The sequence below is a fragment of the Lampetra fluviatilis genome, chromosome 66, assembly GCF_964198595.1.
Source record: "Lampetra fluviatilis chromosome 66, kcLamFluv1.1, whole genome shotgun sequence".
NCBI classification, from domain to species: domain Eukaryota; kingdom Metazoa; phylum Chordata; class Hyperoartia; order Petromyzontiformes; family Petromyzontidae; genus Lampetra; species Lampetra fluviatilis.
The window spans coordinates 5,209,793-5,229,771 of NC_136340.1; the positions used below are offsets into that span (position 1 = coordinate 5,209,793).

Sequence of the window (19,979 nt, forward strand, 5' to 3'; positions counted from 1 at the left end):
ACCACACAGAAACCCACAGATTCACCACACAGAGACCCACAGACTCACCACACAGAGACCCACAGACTCACCACACAGAGACTCACAGAGACCCACAGACTCACCACACAGAGACCCACAGACTCACCACACAGAGACCCACAGACTCACCACACAGAGACCCACAGACTCACCACACAGAGACCCACAGACTCACCACACTGAGACCCACAGACTCACCACACAGAGACCCACAGAGACCCACAGACTCATCACACAGAGACCCACAGAGACCCACAGACTCATCACACAGAGACCCACAGACTCACCACACAGAGACCCACAGACTCACCACACAGAGACCCACAGAGACCCACAGACTCACCACACAGAGACCCACAGACTCACTACACAGAGATCCACAGACTCACCACACAGAGACCCACAGACTCACCACACAGAGACCCACAGACTCACCACACAGAGACCCACAGACTCACCACACAGAGACCCACAGACTTATCACACAGAGACCCACAGAGACCCACAGACTCATCACACAGAGACCCACAGAGACCTACAGACTCACCACACAGAGACCCACAGACTCACCACACAGAGACCCACAGACTCACCACACAGAGACCCACAGACTCACCACACAGATACCCACAGACTCAACACACAGAGACCCACAGAGACCCACAGACTCACCACACAGAGACCCACAGACTCACCACACAGGGACCCACAGACTCATCACACAGAGACCCACAGACTCATCACACAGAGACCCACAGACTCACCACACAGAGACCCACAGACTCATCACACAGAGACCCACAGAGACCCACAGACTCACCACACAGAGACCCACAGAGACCCACAGACTCATCACACAGAAACCCACAGAGACCCACAGACTCACCACACAGAGACCCACAGACTCATCGCACAGAGACCCACAGAGACCCACAGACGCATCACACAGAGACACACAGAAACCCACAGACTCATCACACAGAGACCCACAGACTCATCACACAGAGACCCACAGAGACCAACAGACTCACCACACAGAGAACCACAGAGACCCACAAACTCATCACACAGAGACCCACGGAGACCAACAGACTCATCACACAGAGACCCACAGAGACCAACAGACTCATCACACAGAGACCCACAGACTCACCACACAGAGACGCACAGACTCACCACACAGAGACACACAGAGACCCACAGACTCACCACACAGAGACCGACAGAGACCCACAGACTCACCACACAGATACCCACAGACTCATCGCACAGAGACTCACAGAGACCCACAGACTCACCACACAGAGACCCACAGACTCACCACACAGAGACCCATAGAGACCCACAGACTCACTACACAGAGACCCACAGACTCACCACACAGAGACCCACAGACTCACCACACAGAGACCCACAGAGACCCATAGACTCACCACACAGAGACCCACAGACTCACCACACAGAGACCCACAGACTCACCACACAGAGACCCACAGATTCACCACACAGAGACCCACAGACTCACTACACAGAGACCCACAGACTCACCACACAGAGACCCACAGACTCACCACACAGAGACCCACAGACTCACCACACAGAGACCCACAGACTCACCACACAGAGACCCACAGACTCACCACACAGAGACCCACAGACTCACCACACAGAGACCCACAGAGACCCACAGACTCATCACACAGAGACCCACAGAGACCCACAGACTCATCACACAGAGACCCACAGACTCAACACACAGAGACCCACAGACTCACCACACAGAGACCCACAGAGACCCACAGACTCACCACACAGAGACCCACAGACTCACCACACAGAGACCCACAGACTCACCACACAGAGACCCACAGACTCACCACACAGAGACCCACAGACTCATCACACAGAGACCCACAGAGACCCACAGACTCATCACACAGAGACCCACAGAAACCTACAGACTCACCACACAGAGACCCACAGACTCACCACACAGATACCCACAGACTCACCACACAGAGACACACAGAAACCCACAGACTCACCACACAGAGACCCACAGAAAGACCCACAGACTCACCACACAGATACCCACAGACTCATCGCACAGAGACTCACAGAGACCCACAGACTCACCACACAGAGACCCACAGACTCACCACACAGAGACCCATAGAGACCCACAGACTCACCACACAGAGACCCACAGACTCACCACACAGAGACCCACAGACTCACCACACAGAGACCCACAGAGACCCACAGACTCACCACACAGAGACCCACAGACTCACCACACAGAGACCCACAGACTCACCACACAGAAACCCACAGATTCACCACACAGAGACCCACAGACTCACCACACAGAGACCCACAGACTCACCACACAGAGACCCACAGACTCACCACACAGAGACCCACAGACTCACCACACAGAGACCCACAGACTCACCACACAGAGACCCACAGACTCACCACACAGAGACCCATAGAGACCCACAGACTCACCACACAGAGACCCACAGACTCACCACACAGAGACCCACAGACTCACCACACAGAGACCCACAGAGACCCACAGACTCACCACACAGAGACCCACATAGACCCACAGACTCATCACACAGAAACCCACAGAGACCCACAGACTCACCACACAGAGACCCACAGACTCATCACACAGAGACCCACAGAGACCCACAAACTCATCGCACAGAGACCCACAGAGACCCACAGACGCATCACACAGAGACACACAGAAACGCACAGACTCATCACACAGAGACCCACAGACTCATCACACAGAGACCCACAGAGACCAACAGACTCACCACACAGAGACCCACAGAGACCCACAAACTCATCACACAGAGACCCACAGAGACCAACAGACTCATCACACAGAGACCCACAGAGACCAACAGACTCATCACACAGAGACCCACAGACTCACCACACAGAGACACACAGAGACCCACAGACTCACCACACAGAGACCCACAGACTCACCACACAGAGACCCACAGACTCACCACACAGAGACCCACAGACTCACCACACAGAGACCCACAGAGACCCACAGACTCATCACACAGAGACCCACAGAGACCCACAGACTCATCACACAGAGACCCACAGACTCAACACACAGAGACCCACAGACTCACCACACAGAGACCCACAGAGACCCACAGACTCACCACACAGAGACCCACAGACTCACCACACAGAGACCCACAGACTCACCACACAGAGACCCACAGACTCACCACACAGAGACCCACAGACTCATCACACAGAGACCCACAGAGACCCACAGACTCATCACACAGAGACCCACAGAAACCTACAGACTCACCACACAGAGACCCACAGACTCACCACACAGATACCCACAGACTCACCACACAGAGACACACAGAAACCCACAGACTCACCACACAGAGACCCACAGAAAGACCCACAGACTCACCACACAGATACCCACAGACTCATCGCACAGAGACTCACAGAGACCCACAGACTCACCACACAGAGACCCACAGACTCACCACACAGAGACCCATAGAGACCCACAGACTCACCACACAGAGACCCACAGACTCACCACACAGAGACCCACAGACTCACCACACAGAGACCCACAGAGACCCACAGACTCACCACACAGAGACCCACAGACTCACCACACAGAGACCCACAGACTCACCACACAGAAACCCACAGATTCACCACACAGAGACCCACAGACTCACCACACAGAGACCCACAGACTCACCACACAGAGACCCACAGACTCACCACACAGAGACCCACAGACTCACCACACAGAGACCCACAGACTCACCACACAGAGACCCACAGACTCACCACACAGAGACCCATAGAGACCCACAGACTCACCACACAGAGACCCACAGACTCACCACACAGAGACCCACAGACTCACCACACAGAGACCCACAGAGACCCACAGACTCACCACACAGAGACCCACATAGACCCACAGACTCATCACACAGAAACCCACAGAGACCCACAGACTCACCACACAGAGACCCACAGACTCATCACACAGAGACCCACAGAGACCCACAAACTCATCGCACAGAGACCCACAGAGACCCACAGACGCATCACACAGAGACACACAGAAACGCACAGACTCATCACACAGAGACCCACAGACTCATCACACAGAGACCCACAGAGACCAACAGACTCACCACACAGAGACCCACAGAGACCCACAAACTCATCACACAGAGACCCACAGAGACCAACAGACTCATCACACAGAGACCCACAGAGACCAACAGACTCATCACACAGAGACCCACAGACTCACCACACAGAGACACACAGAGACCCACAGACTCACCACACAGAGACCCACAGAGACCCACAGACTCACCACACAGATACCCACAGACTCATCGCACAGAGACTCACAGAGACCCACAGACTCACCACACAGAGACCCACAGAGACCAACAGACTCACCACACAGAGACCCACAGAGACCCACAAACTCATCACACAGAGACCCACAGAGACCAACAGACTGATCACACAGAGACCCACAGAAACCCACAGACTCACCACACAGAGACCCACAGACTCACCACACAGAGACCCACAGAGACCCACAAACTCATCACACAGAGACCCACAGAGACCAACAGACTCATCACACAGAGACCCACAGAGACCAACAGACTCATCACACAGAGACCCACAGACTCACCACACAGAGACACACAGAGACCCACAGACTCACCACACAGAGACCCACAGAGACCCACAGACTCACCACACAGATACCCACAGACTCATCGCACAGAGACTCACAGAGACCCACAGACTCACCACACAGAGACCCACAGAGACCAACAGACTCACCACACAGAGACCCACAGAGACCCACAAACTCATCACACAGAGACCCACAGAGACCAACAGACTCATCACACAGAGACCCACAGACTCATCACACAGAAACCCACAGAGACCAACAGACTCACCACACAGAGAACCACAGAGACCCACAAACTCATCACACAGAGACCCACGGAGACCAACAGACTCATCACACAGAGACCCACAGAGACCAACAGACTCATCACACAGAGACCCACAGACTCACCACACAGAGACGCACAGACTCACCACACAGAGACACACAGAGACCCACAGACTCACCACACAGAGACCCACAGAGACCCACAGACTCACCACACAGATACCCACAGACTCATCGCACAGAGACTCACAGAGACCCACAGACTCACCACACAGAGACCCACAGACTCACCACACAGAGACCCATAGAGACCCACAGACTCACTACACAGAGACCCACAGACTCACCACACAGAGACCCACAGACTCACCACACAGAGACCCACAGAGACCCATAGACTCACCACACAGAGACCCACAGACTCACCACACAGAGACCCACAGACTCACCACACAGAGACCCACAGATTCACCACACAGAGACCCACAGACTCACTACACAGAGACCCACAGACTCACCACACAGAGACCCACAGACTCACCACACAGAGACCCACAGACTCACCACACAGAGACCCACAGACTCACCACACAGAGACCCACAGACTCACCACACAGAGACCCACAGACTCACCACACAGAGACCCACAGAGACCCACAGACTCATCACACAGAGACCCACAGAGACCCACAGACTCATCACACAGAGACCCACAGACTCAACACACAGAGACCCACAGACTCACCACACAGAGACCCACAGAGACCCACAGACTCACCACACAGAGACCCACAGACTCACCACACAGAGACCCACAGACTCACCACACAGAGACCCACAGACTCACCACACAGAGACCCACAGACTCATCACACAGAGACCCACAGAGACCCACAGACTCATCACACAGAGACCCACAGAAACCTACAGACTCACCACACAGAGACCCACAGACTCACCACACAGATACCCACAGACTCACCACACAGAGACACACAGAAACCCACAGACTCACCACACAGAGACCCACAGAAAGACCCACAGACTCACCACACAGATACCCACAGACTCATCGCACAGAGACTCACAGAGACCCACAGACTCACCACACAGAGACCCACAGACTCACCACACAGAGACCCATAGAGACCCACAGACTCACCACACAGAGACCCACAGACTCACCACACAGAGACCCACAGACTCACCACACAGAGACCCACAGAGACCCACAGACTCACCACACAGAGACCCACAGACTCACCACACAGAGACCCACAGACTCACCACACAGAAACCCACAGATTCACCACACAGAGACCCACAGACTCACCACACAGAGACCCACAGACTCACCACACAGAGACCCACAGAGACCCACAGACTCACCACACAGAGACCCACAGACTCACCACACAGAGACCCACAGACTCACCACACAGAGACCCACAGACTCACCACACAGAGACCCATAGAGACCCACAGACTCACCACACAGAGACCCACAGACTCACCACACAGAGACCCACAGACTCACCACACAGAGACCCACAGAGACCCACAGACTCACCACACAGAGACCCACATAGACCCACAGACTCATCACACAGAAACCCACAGAGACCCACAGACTCACCACACAGAGACCCACAGACTCATCACACAGAGACCCACAGAGACCCACAAACTCATCGCACAGAGACCCACAGAGACCCACAGACGCATCACACAGAGACACACAGAAACGCACAGACTCATCACACAGAGACCCACAGACTCATCACACAGAGACCCACAGAGACCAACAGACTCACCACACAGAGACCCACAGAGACCCACAAACTCATCACACAGAGACCCACAGAGACCAACAGACTCATCACACAGAGACCCACAGAGACCAACAGACTCATCACACAGAGACCCACAGACTCACCACACAGAGACACACAGAGACCCACAGACTCACCACACAGAGACCCACAGAGACCCACAGACTCACCACACAGATACCCACAGACTCATCGCACAGAGACTCACAGAGACCCACAGACTCACCACACAGAGACCCACAGAGACCAACAGACTCACCACACAGAGACCCACAGAGACCCACAAACTCATCACACAGAGACCCACAGAGACCAACAGACTGATCACACAGAGACCCACAGAAACCCACAGACTCACCACACAGAGACCCACAGACTCACCACACAGAGACCCACAGACTCACCACACAGAGACACACAGAGACCCACAGACTCATCGCACAGAGACCCACAGAGACCCACAGAGACCCACAGACTCACCACACAGAGACCCACAGAGACCCACAGACTCATCACACAGAAACCCACAGAGACCCACAGACTCACCACACAGAGACCCACAGACTCATCGCACAGAGACCCACAGAGACCCACAGACGCATCACACAGAGACACACAGAAACCCACAGACTCATCACACAGAGACCCACAGACTCATCACACAGAGACCCACAGAGACCAACAGACTCACCACACAGAGAACCACAGAGACCCACAAACTCATCACACAGAGACCCACGGAGACCAACAGACTCATCACACAGAGACCCACAGAGACCAACAGACTCATCACACAGAGACCCACAGACTCACCACACAGAGACGCACAGACTCACCACACAGAGACACACAGAGACCCACAGACTCACCACACAGAGACCCACAGAGACCCACAGACTCACCACACAGATACCCACAGACTCATCGCACAGAGACTCACAGAGACCCACAGACTCACCACACAGAGACCCACAGACTCACCACACAGAGACCCATAGAGACCCACAGACTCACTACACAGAGACCCACAGACTCACCACACAGAGACCCACAGACTCACCACACAGAGACCCACAGAGACCCATAGACTCACCACACAGAGACCCACAGACTCACCACACAGAGACCCACAGACTCAACACACAGAGACCCACAGATTCACCACACAGAGACCCACAGACTCACTACACAGAGACCCACAGACTCACCACACAGAGACCCACAGACTCACCACACAGAGACCCACAGACTCACCACACAGAGACCCACAGACTCACCACACAGAGACCCACAGACTCACCACACAGAGACCCACAGACTCACCACACAGAGACCCACAGAGACCCACAGACTCATCACACAGAGACCCACAGAGACCCACAGACTCATCACACAGAGACCCACAGACTCAACACACAGAGACCCACAGACTCACCACACAGAGACCCACAGAGACCCACAGACTCACCACACAGAGACCCACAGACTCACCACACAGAGACCCACAGACTCACCACACAGAGACCCACAGACTCACCACACAGAGACCCACAGACTCATCACACAGAGACCCACAGAGACCCACAGACTCATCACACAGAGACCCACAGAAACCTACAGACTCACCACACAGAGACCCACAGACTCACCACACAGATACCCACAGACTCACCACACAGAGACACACAGAAACCCACAGACTCACCACACAGAGACCCACAGAAAGACCCACAGACTCACCACACAGATACCCACAGACTCATCGCACAGAGACTCACAGAGACCCACAGACTCACCACACAGAGACCCACAGACTCACCACACAGAGACCCATAGAGACCCACAGACTCACCACACAGAGACCCACAGACTCACCACACAGAGACCCACAGAGACCCACAGACTCACCACACAGAGACCCACAGACTCACCACACAGAGACCCACAGACTCACCACACAGAAACCCACAGATTCACCACACAGAGACCCACAGACTCACCACACAGAGACCCACAGACTCACCACACAGAGACCCACAGAGACCCACAGACTCACCACACAGAGACCCACAGACTCACCACACAGAGACCCACAGACTCACCACACAGAGACCCACAGACTCACCACACTGAGACCCACAGACTCACCACACAGAGACCCACAGAGACCCACAGACTCATCACACAGAGACCCACAGAGACCCACAGACTCATCACACAGAGACCCACAGACTCACCACACAGAGACCCACAGACTCACCACACAGAGACCCACAGAGACCCACAGACTCACCACACAGAGACCCACAGACTCACTACACAGAGACCCACAGACTCACCACACAGAGACCCACAGACTCACCACACAGAGACCCACAGACTTATCACACAGAGACCCACAGAGACCCACAGACTCATCACACAGAGACCCACAGAGACCTACAGACTCACCACACAGAGACCCACAGACTCACCACACAGAGACCCACAGACTCACCACACAGAGACCCACAGACTCACCACACAGAGACCCACAGAGACCCACAGACTCACCACACAGAGACCCACAGACTCACCACACAGGGACCCACAGACTCATCACACAGAGACCCACAGACTCATCACACAGAGACCCACAGACTCACCACACAGAGACCCACAGACTCATCACACAGAGACCCACAGAGACCCACAGACTCACCACACAGAGACCCACAGACTCACTACACAGAGACCCACAGACTCACCACACAGAGACCCACAGACTCACCACACAGAGACCCACAGACTCACCACACAGAGACCCACAGACTCACCACACAGAGACCCACAGACTCATCACACAGAGACCCACAGACTCATCACACAGAGACCCACAGAGACCTACAGACTCACCACACAGAGACCCACAGACTCACCACACAGAGACCCACAGACTCATCACACAGAGACCCACAGACTCACCACACAGATACCCACAGACTCACCACACAGAGACCCACAGAGACCCACAGACTCACCACACAGAGACCCACAGACTCACCACACAGAGACCCACAGACTCATCACACAGAGACCCACAGACTCACCACACAGAGACCCACAGACTCACCACACAGGGACCCACAGACTCATCACACAGAGACCCACAGACTCATCACACAGAGACCCACAGACTCACCACACAGAGACCCACAGACTCATCACACAGAGACCCACAGACTCACCACACAGAGACCCACAGACTCACCACACAGAAACCCACAGACTCATCACACAGAGACCCACAGACTCACCACACAGAGACCCACAGACCCACCACACAGATACCCACAGACTCACCACACAGAGACCCATAGACTCACCACACAGACACCCACAGACTCACCACACAGAGACCCACAGACCCACCCCACAGAGAGACCCACAGACTCACCACACAGAGACTCACCACACAGAGACCCACAGACCCACCCCACAGACTCACCACACAGAGACTCACCACACAGAGACCCACAGACCCACCCCACAGAGAGACCCACAGACTCACCACACAGAGACTCACCACACAGAGACCCACAGACCCACAGACCCACCCCACAGAGAGACCCACAGACTCACCACACAGAGACTCACCACACAGAGACCCACAGACCCACCCCACAGAGAGACCCACAGACTCACCACACAGAGACTCACCACACAGAGACCCACAGACCCACCCCACAGAGAGACCCACAGACTCACCACACAGAGACTCACCACACAGAGACCCACAGACCCACAGACCCACCCCACAGAGAGACCCACAGACTCACCACACAGAGACTCACCACACAGAGACCCACAGACCCACCCCACAGAGAGACCCACAGACTCACCACACAGAGACACACAGAAACCCACAGACTCACCACACAGAGACCCACAGAAAGACCCACAGACTCACCACACAGATACCCACAGACTCATCGCACAGAGACTCACAGAGACCCACAGACTCACCACACAGAGACCCACAGACTCACCACACAGAGACCCACAGACTCACCACACAGAGACCCACAGAGACCCACAGACTCACCACACAGAGACCCACAGACTCACCACACAGAGACCCACAGACTCACCACACAGAAACCCACAGATTCACCACACAGAGACCCACAGACTCACCACACAGAGACCCACAGACTCACCACACAGAGACTCACAGAGACCCACAGACTCACCACACAGAGACCCACAGACTCACCACACAGAGACCCACAGACTCACCACACAGAGACCCACAGACTCACCACACAGAGACCCACAGACTCACCACACTGAGACCCACAGACTCACCACACAGAGACCCACAGAGACCCACAGACTCATCACACAGAGACCCACAGAGACCCACAGACTCATCACACAGAGACCCACAGACTCACCACACAGAGACCCACAGACTCACCACACAGAGACCCACAGAGACCCACAGACTCACCACACAGAGACCCACAGACTCACTACACAGAGATCCACAGACTCACCACACAGAGACCCACAGACTCACCACACAGAGACCCACAGACTCACCACACAGAGACCCACAGACTCACCACACAGAGACCCACAGACTTATCACACAGAGACCCACAGAGACCCACAGACTCATCACACAGAGACCCACAGAGACCTACAGACTCACCACACAGAGACCCACAGACTCACCACACAGAGACCCACAGACTCACCACACAGAGACCCACAGACTCACCACACAGATACCCACAGACTCAACACACAGAGACCCACAGAGACCCACAGACTCACCACACAGAGACCCACAGACTCACCACACAGGGACCCACAGACTCATCACACAGAGACCCACAGACTCATCACACAGAGACCCACAGACTCACCACACAGAGACCCACAGACTCATCACACAGAGACCCACAGAGACCCACAGACTCACCACACAGAGACCCACAGACTCACTACACAGAGACCCACAGACTCACCACACAGAGACCCACAGACTCACCACACAGAGACCCACAGACTCACCACACAGAGACCCACAGACTCACCACACAGAGACCCACAGACTCATCACACAGAGACCCACAGAGACCCACAGACTCATCACACAGAGACCCACAGAGACCTACAGACTCACCACACAGAGACCCACAGACTCACCACACAGATACCCACAGACTCACCACACAGAGACCCACAGAGACCCACAGACTCACCACACAGAGACCCACAGACTCACCACACAGAGACCCACAGACTCACCACACAGAGACCCACAGACTCACCACACAGAGACCCACAGACTCACCACACTGAGACCCACAGACTCACCACACAGAGACCCACAGAGACCCACAGACTCATCACACAGAGACCCACAGAGACCCACAGACTCATCACACAGAGACCCACAGACTCACCACACAGAGACCCACAGACTCACCACACAGAGACCCACAGAGACCCACAGACTCACCACACAGAGACCCACAGACTCACTACACAGAGATCCACAGACTCACCACACAGAGACCCACAGACTCACCACACAGAGACCCACAGACTCACCACACAGAGACCCACAGACTCACCACACAGAGACCCACAGACTTATCACACAGAGACCCACAGAGACCCACAGACTCATCACACAGAGACCCACAGAGACCTACAGACTCACCACACAGAGACCCACAGACTCACCACACAGAGACCCACAGACTCACCACACAGAGACCCACAGACTCACCACACAGATACCCACAGACTCAACACACAGAGACCCACAGAGACCCACAGACTCACCACACAGAGACCCACAGACTCACCACACAGGGACCCACAGACTCATCACACAGAGACCCACAGACTCATCACACAGAGACCCACAGACTCACCACACAGAGACCCACAGACTCATCACACAGAGACCCACAGAGACCCACAGACTCACCACACAGAGACCCACAGACTCACTACACAGAGACCCACAGACTCACCACACAGAGACCCACAGACTCACCACACAGAGACCCACAGACTCACCACACAGAGACCCACAGACTCACCACACAGAGACCCACAGACTCATCACACAGAGACCCACAGACTCATCACACAGAGACCCACAGAGACCTACAGACTCACCACACAGAGACCCACAGACTCACCACACAGAGACCCACAGACTCATCACACAGAGACCCACAGACTCACCACACAGATACCCACAGACTCACCACACAGAGACCCACAGAGACCCACAGACTCACCACACAGAGACCCACAGACTCACCACACAGAGACCCACAGACTCATCACACAGAGACCCACAGACTCACCACACAGAGACCCACAGACTCACCACACAGGGACCCACAGACTCATCACACAGAGACCCACAGACTCATCACACAGAGACCCACAGACTCACCACACAGAGACCCACAGACTCATCACACAGAGACCCACAGACTCACCACACAGAGACCCACAGACTCACCACACAGAAACCCACAGACTCATCACACAGAGACCCACAGACTCACCACACAGAGACCCACAGACCCACCACACAGATACCCACAGACTCACCACACAGAGACCCATAGACTCACCACACAGACACCCACAGACTCACCACACAGAGACCCACAGACCCACCCCACAGAGAGACCCACAGACTCACCACACAGAGACTCACCACACAGAGACCCACAGACCCACCCCACAGAGAGACCCACAGACTCACCACACAGAGACTCACCACACAGAGACCCACAGACCCACCCCACAGAGAGACCCACAGACTCACCACACAGAGACTCACCACACAGAGACCCACAGACCCACAGACCCACCCCACAGAGAGACCCACAGACTCACCACACAGAGACTCACCACACAGAGACCCACAGACCCACCCCACAGAGAGACCCACAGACTCACCACACAGAGACTCACCACACAGAGACCCACAGACCCACCCCACAGAGAGACCCACAGACTCACCACACAGAGACTCACCACACAGAGACCCACAGACCCACAGACCCACCCCACAGAGAGACCCACAGACTCACCACACAGAGACTCACCACACAGAGACCCACAGACCCACCCCACAGAGAGACCCACAGACTCACCACACAGAGACACACAGAAACCCACAGACTCACCACACAGAGACCCACAGAAAGACCCACAGACTCACCACACAGATACCCACAGACTCATCGCACAGAGACTCACAGAGACCCACAGACTCACCACACAGAGACCCACAGACTCACCACACAGAGACCCACAGACTCACCACACAGAGACCCACAGAGACCCACAGACTCACCACACAGAGACCCACAGACTCACCACACAGAGACCCACAGACTCACCACACAGAAACCCACAGATTCACCACACAGAGACCCACAGACTCACCACACAGAGACCCACAGACTCACCACACAGAGACTCACAGAGACCCACAGACTCACCACACAGAGACCCACAGACTCACCACACAGAGACCCACAGACTCACCACACAGAGACCCACAGACTCACCACACAGAGACCCACAGACTCACCACACTGAGACCCACAGACTCACCACACAGAGACCCACAGAGACCCACAGACTCATCACACAGAGACCCACAGAGACCCACAGACTCATCACACAGAGACCCACAGACTCACCACACAGAGACCCACAGACTCACCACACAGAGACCCACAGAGACCCACAGACTCACCACACAGAGACCCACAGACTCACTACACAGAGATCCACAGACTCACCACACAGAGACCCACAGACTCACCACACAGAGACCCACAGACTCACCACACAGAGACCCACAGACTCACCACACAGAGACCCACAGACTTATCACACAGAGACCCACAGAGACCCACAGACTCATCACACAGAGACCCACAGAGACCTACAGACTCACCACACAGAGACCCACAGACTCACCACACAGAGACCCACAGACTCACCACACAGAGACCCACAGACTCACCACACAGATACCCACAGACTCAACACACAGAGACCCACAGAGACCCACAGACTCACCACACAGAGACCCACAGACTCACCACACAGGGACCCACAGACTCATCACACAGAGACCCACAGACTCATCACACAGAGACCCACAGACTCACCACACAGAGACCCACAGACTCATCACACAGAGACCCACAGAGACCCACAGACTCACCACACAGAGACCCACAGACTCACTACACAGAGACCCACAGACTCACCACACAGAGACCCACAGACTCACCACACAGAGACCCACAGACTCACCACACAGAGACCCACAGACTCACCACACAGAGACCCACAGACTCATCACACAGAGACCCACAGAGACCCACAGACTCATCACACAGAGACCCACAGAGACCTACAGACTCACCACACAGAGACCCACAGACTCACCACACAGATACCCACAGACTCACCACACAGAGACCCACAGAGACCCACAGACTCACCACACAGAGACCCACAGACTCACCACACAGAGACCCACAGACTCATCACACAGAGACCCACAGACTCATCACACAGAGACCCACAGACTCATCACACAGAGACCCACAGACTCATCACACAGAGACCCACAGACTCACCACACAGAGACCCACAGACTCACCACACAGAAACCCACAGACTCATCACACAGAGACCCACAGACTCACCACACAGAGACCCACAGACCCACCACACAGATACCCACAGACTCACCACACAGAGACCCATAGACTCACCACACAGACACCCACAGACTCACCACACAGAGACCCACAGACCCACCCCACAGAGAGACCCACAGACTCACCACACAGAGACTCACCACACAGAGACCCACAGACCCACCCCACAGAGAGACCCACAGACTCACCACACAGAGACTCACCACACAGAGACCCACAGACCCACCCCACAGAGAGACCCACAGACTCACCACACAGAGACTCACCACACAGAGACCCACAGACCCACCCCACAGAGAGACCCACAGACTCACCACACAGAGACTCACCACACAGAGACCCACAGACCCACCACACAGAGACCCACAGAGATCCACAGACTCTTACCCAGCAGGTGAGCAGGCAGGCCCCCAGTGAGGCTGACTTTGCTCCCGTACTGATCCCTCAGCTTGCGCCTCACGTAAGCGTGCAGCTCCTTGTACAGAGGCTCCACCTGCACACACACACAAGGCAAAGGTCCCCCGTGTAGCCTCAACAGACTGTTGGGGCCAGTGCTACCGGCGCTGTGGCACACGAGAGGGTGGGTGGCCAGCACAACGCCCGGCCGCCTTTGTCTCTCTCAGTGACGAAGACGGTGATGATGATGATGACGATGATGATGATGACGATGATGATGACGATGATGATGATGACGATGATGATGACGATGATGATGACGATGGCGGTGATGACAACGATGACGGTGACGATGATGACGATGATGATGAGGATGGCGGTGATGACAACGATGACGGTGACGATGATGACGATGATGATGAGGATGGCGGTGATGACAACGATGACGGTGACGATGATGATGAGGATGATGACGATGATGATGAGGATGACGACGACGATGGCGGTGCGCACTCACGGTGTTGTAGAGCGCCTGCACCTCCTGCACGAGCTGCCCGCGTGAGTACGCGTAGCGCGCAGCACCGCCAAACTCCTCCGTCACCTCGTAGTTGCCCCTCCAGTAGTCCCCGTAGTCCAGGTAGCCTACGGCACATACACACACACAGACACACACACACGCAGACACACACAGACACACACAGACACAGACAGACAGACACACGGAGACAGACACATACACAGACACACGCACGTGCACACAGTGAGTGTGTGTGTGTCATGAGGCGAGTGTGATGTGTCAGTGTGTGTGTCACTAACTGGAGAACCCGGAGACAAATCCACGGGGAGAGAGACGCAGACTCCAAATACACAGCAGTCGTCAGGGTCGGGATCGAACCCACGACCTCCTGCGTACCAGGCGAGGGAGTTAACATCTCCTAGCCATCGTGATGATGATGATGAGAGAGAGACGCAGACTCCAAATACACAGCAGCAGGTATCGTCAGGGTCGGGATCGAACCCACGACCTCCTGTAGACCAGGCGAGGTAGTCAACATCTCCTAGCCACCGTAATGATGATGATGAAAGAGACACGCAAACTCCAAATATACAGCAGCAGCAGGCATCGTCAGGGTTGGGATCGAACCCACGACCTCCTGCGTACCACGCGAGGTGGTCAACATCTCCTGGCCACCGTGTGAAGCAGCGTGCACTACCGTTGAGGGTGGCCACCTCGTTCTTGAGGGCCACGTACTCCTCGTAGAGCGGCCGCATGCGTAGGCCGACCTCTCGGTGCCACCCCTCCCAGGCCCAGAGCCGCTCGTCGTAGTGCACGCTGCTCGCCATCAACTCGTCCAGCTCTGGCGGGAGAGGGCAAGAGGCGGCCGGAGACACGCAGAGACACGCAGAGACACGGAGAGACACGGAGAGACACGGAGAGACACAGAGAGACACGGAGAGACACAAAGAGACACACAGAGACACAGAGAGACACGGAGAGACACAGAGTAGTACACGCTGCTCGCCATCAACTCGTCCAGCTCTGGCGGGAGAGGGCAACAGGCGGTCGGAGACACGCAGAGACACGGAGAGACACGGAGAGACACAGAGACACGGAGAGACACGGAGAGACACAGAGACACACAGAGACACACAGAGAGACACGGAGAGACACGGAGAGACACAGAGACACACATAGACCCATAGAAACACACAGAGAGACACGGAGAGAGACACAGAGACACAGAGAGACACGGAGAGAGACACGGAGAGACACGGAGAGAGACACGGAGAGACACAGAGACACACAGAGACACACAGAGAGACACGGAGAGACACAGAGTAGTACACGCTGCTCGCCATCAACTCGTCCAGCTCTGGCGGGAGAGGGCAACAGGCGGTCGGAGACACGCAGAGACACGCAGAGACACGGAGAGACACGGAGAGACACAGAGACACACATAGACACACAGAGACACACAGAGAGACACGGAGAGAGACACGGAGAGACACGGAGAGACACAGAGAAACACATAGACACACAGAGACACACAGAGAGACACGGAGAGAGACACGGAGAGACACGGAGAGACACAGAGACACAGAGAGACACGGAGAGAGACACGGAGAGACACGGAGAGAGACACGGAGAAACACAGAGACACGCAGAGACACAGAGAGACACAGAGACACGGAGAGAGACACGGAGAGACACAGAGACACACAAAGACACGCAGAGAGACACGCAGAGAGACACGCAGAGACATGGAGAGACACGGAGAGAAACAGAGACACGCAGAGACACAGAGACACGCAGAGAGACACGGAGAGACACACAGAGACACACAGAGACACACAGAGACCCATAGAGACACACAGAGAGACACGGAGAGAGACACAGAGAGACACACAGAGACACAGAGAGACACGGAGAGACACACAGAGACACACAGAGACAGAGAGACACAGAGAGACACAGAGACACGGAGAGACACAGAGAGACACAGAGAGAGAGACACGCAGAGACACGGAGAGAGACACGGAGAGACACAGAGAGACACACAGAGACACACAGAGACACACAGAGACACGGAAAGACACGGAGAGACACAGAGACACAGAGAGACACGGAGAGACACAGAGACACGGAGAGACACAGAGACACACAGAGAGACACGCAGAGACACGGAGAGACACGGAGAGACACACAGAGAAAGACACGGAGAGACACAGAGACACAGAGAGACACAGAGAGACACAGAGAGAGACACAGAGACACGCAGAGACACGCAGAGACACACAGAGACCCGCAGAGACACGCAGAGACACACAGAGACACGCAGAGACACGGAGAGACACGGAGAGACACGCAGAGACACAGAGAGACACAGAGACACGTAGAGACACGGAGAGACACGGAGAGACACACAGAGACTCACAGAGACACACAGATACCCACAGAGACCCACAGAGACCCATAGAGACCCATAGAGACCCATAGAAACCCACAGAGACACACAGAGACCCACAGAGACCCACAGAGACTCACAGAGACTCACAGAGACCCACAGACACTCACAGAGACCCCCCCGAGACCCACAGAGACCCCCGCGAGACCCACAGAGACCCACAGAGACTCACAGAGACCCATAGAGACCCATAGAGACACACAGAGACCCCCCCCCCGTACTCACCGAGACCCACAGAGACACACAGAGACCCATAGAGACCCATAGAGACTCACAGAGACCCCCCCCCCGTACTCACCGAGACCCACAGAGACTCACAGAGACCCATAGAGACCCACAGAGACTCACAGAGACCCCCCCCCCGTACTCACCGAGACCCACAGAGACACACAGAGACCCATAGAGACCCATAGAGACCCACAGAGACACACAGAGACCCCCCCCCCCGTACTCATCGAGACCCACAGAGACCCACAGAGACTCATGGAGACCCACAGAGACCCACAGAGACCCACAGAGACACACAGAGACACACAGAGACCCACAGAGACCCACAGAGACACACAGAGACCCCCCCGAGACCCACAGATACAAACAGAGACCCACAGAGACCCACAGAGACCCACAGAGACACACAGAGACCCACAGAGACACACAGAGACCCACAGAGACACACAGAGACACACAGAGACTCACAGAGACCCACAGAGACTCATGGAGACACACAGAGACACACAGAGACCCACAGAGACACACAGAGACCCCCCCGAGACCCACAGATACAAACAGAGACCCACAGAGACCCACAGAGACACACAGAGACCCACAGAGACACACAGAGACACACAGAGACCCCCCCCCCCCCCACCGTACTCATCGAGACCCACAGAGACACACAGAGACCCACAGAGACGCACAGAGACACAGAGACCTACAGAGACCCACAGGGACACACAGAGACCCA

The 19,979-nt window shown here is 55.4% G+C and overlaps 1 protein-coding gene across 1 annotated transcript in view; it reads right to left on the reverse strand.

Moving 5' to 3' along the window:
* LOC144952184 (angiotensin-converting enzyme 2-like) overlaps positions 1 to 19,979 on the reverse strand; it is a gene marked incomplete at its 5' end in the record, with an annotated part of 33,590 nt that overhangs the window by 8,376 nt on the left and 5,235 nt on the right. Inside the window, 3 exons of the mRNA XM_078882587.1 lie at positions 16,041 to 16,146; positions 16,567 to 16,691; positions 17,264 to 17,407. Coding sequence (XP_078738713.1) covers positions 16,041 to 16,146; positions 16,567 to 16,691; positions 17,264 to 17,407 — 375 coding nt within the window. The remainder of the gene's footprint in view (positions 1 to 16,040; positions 16,147 to 16,566; positions 16,692 to 17,263; positions 17,408 to 19,979) is intronic.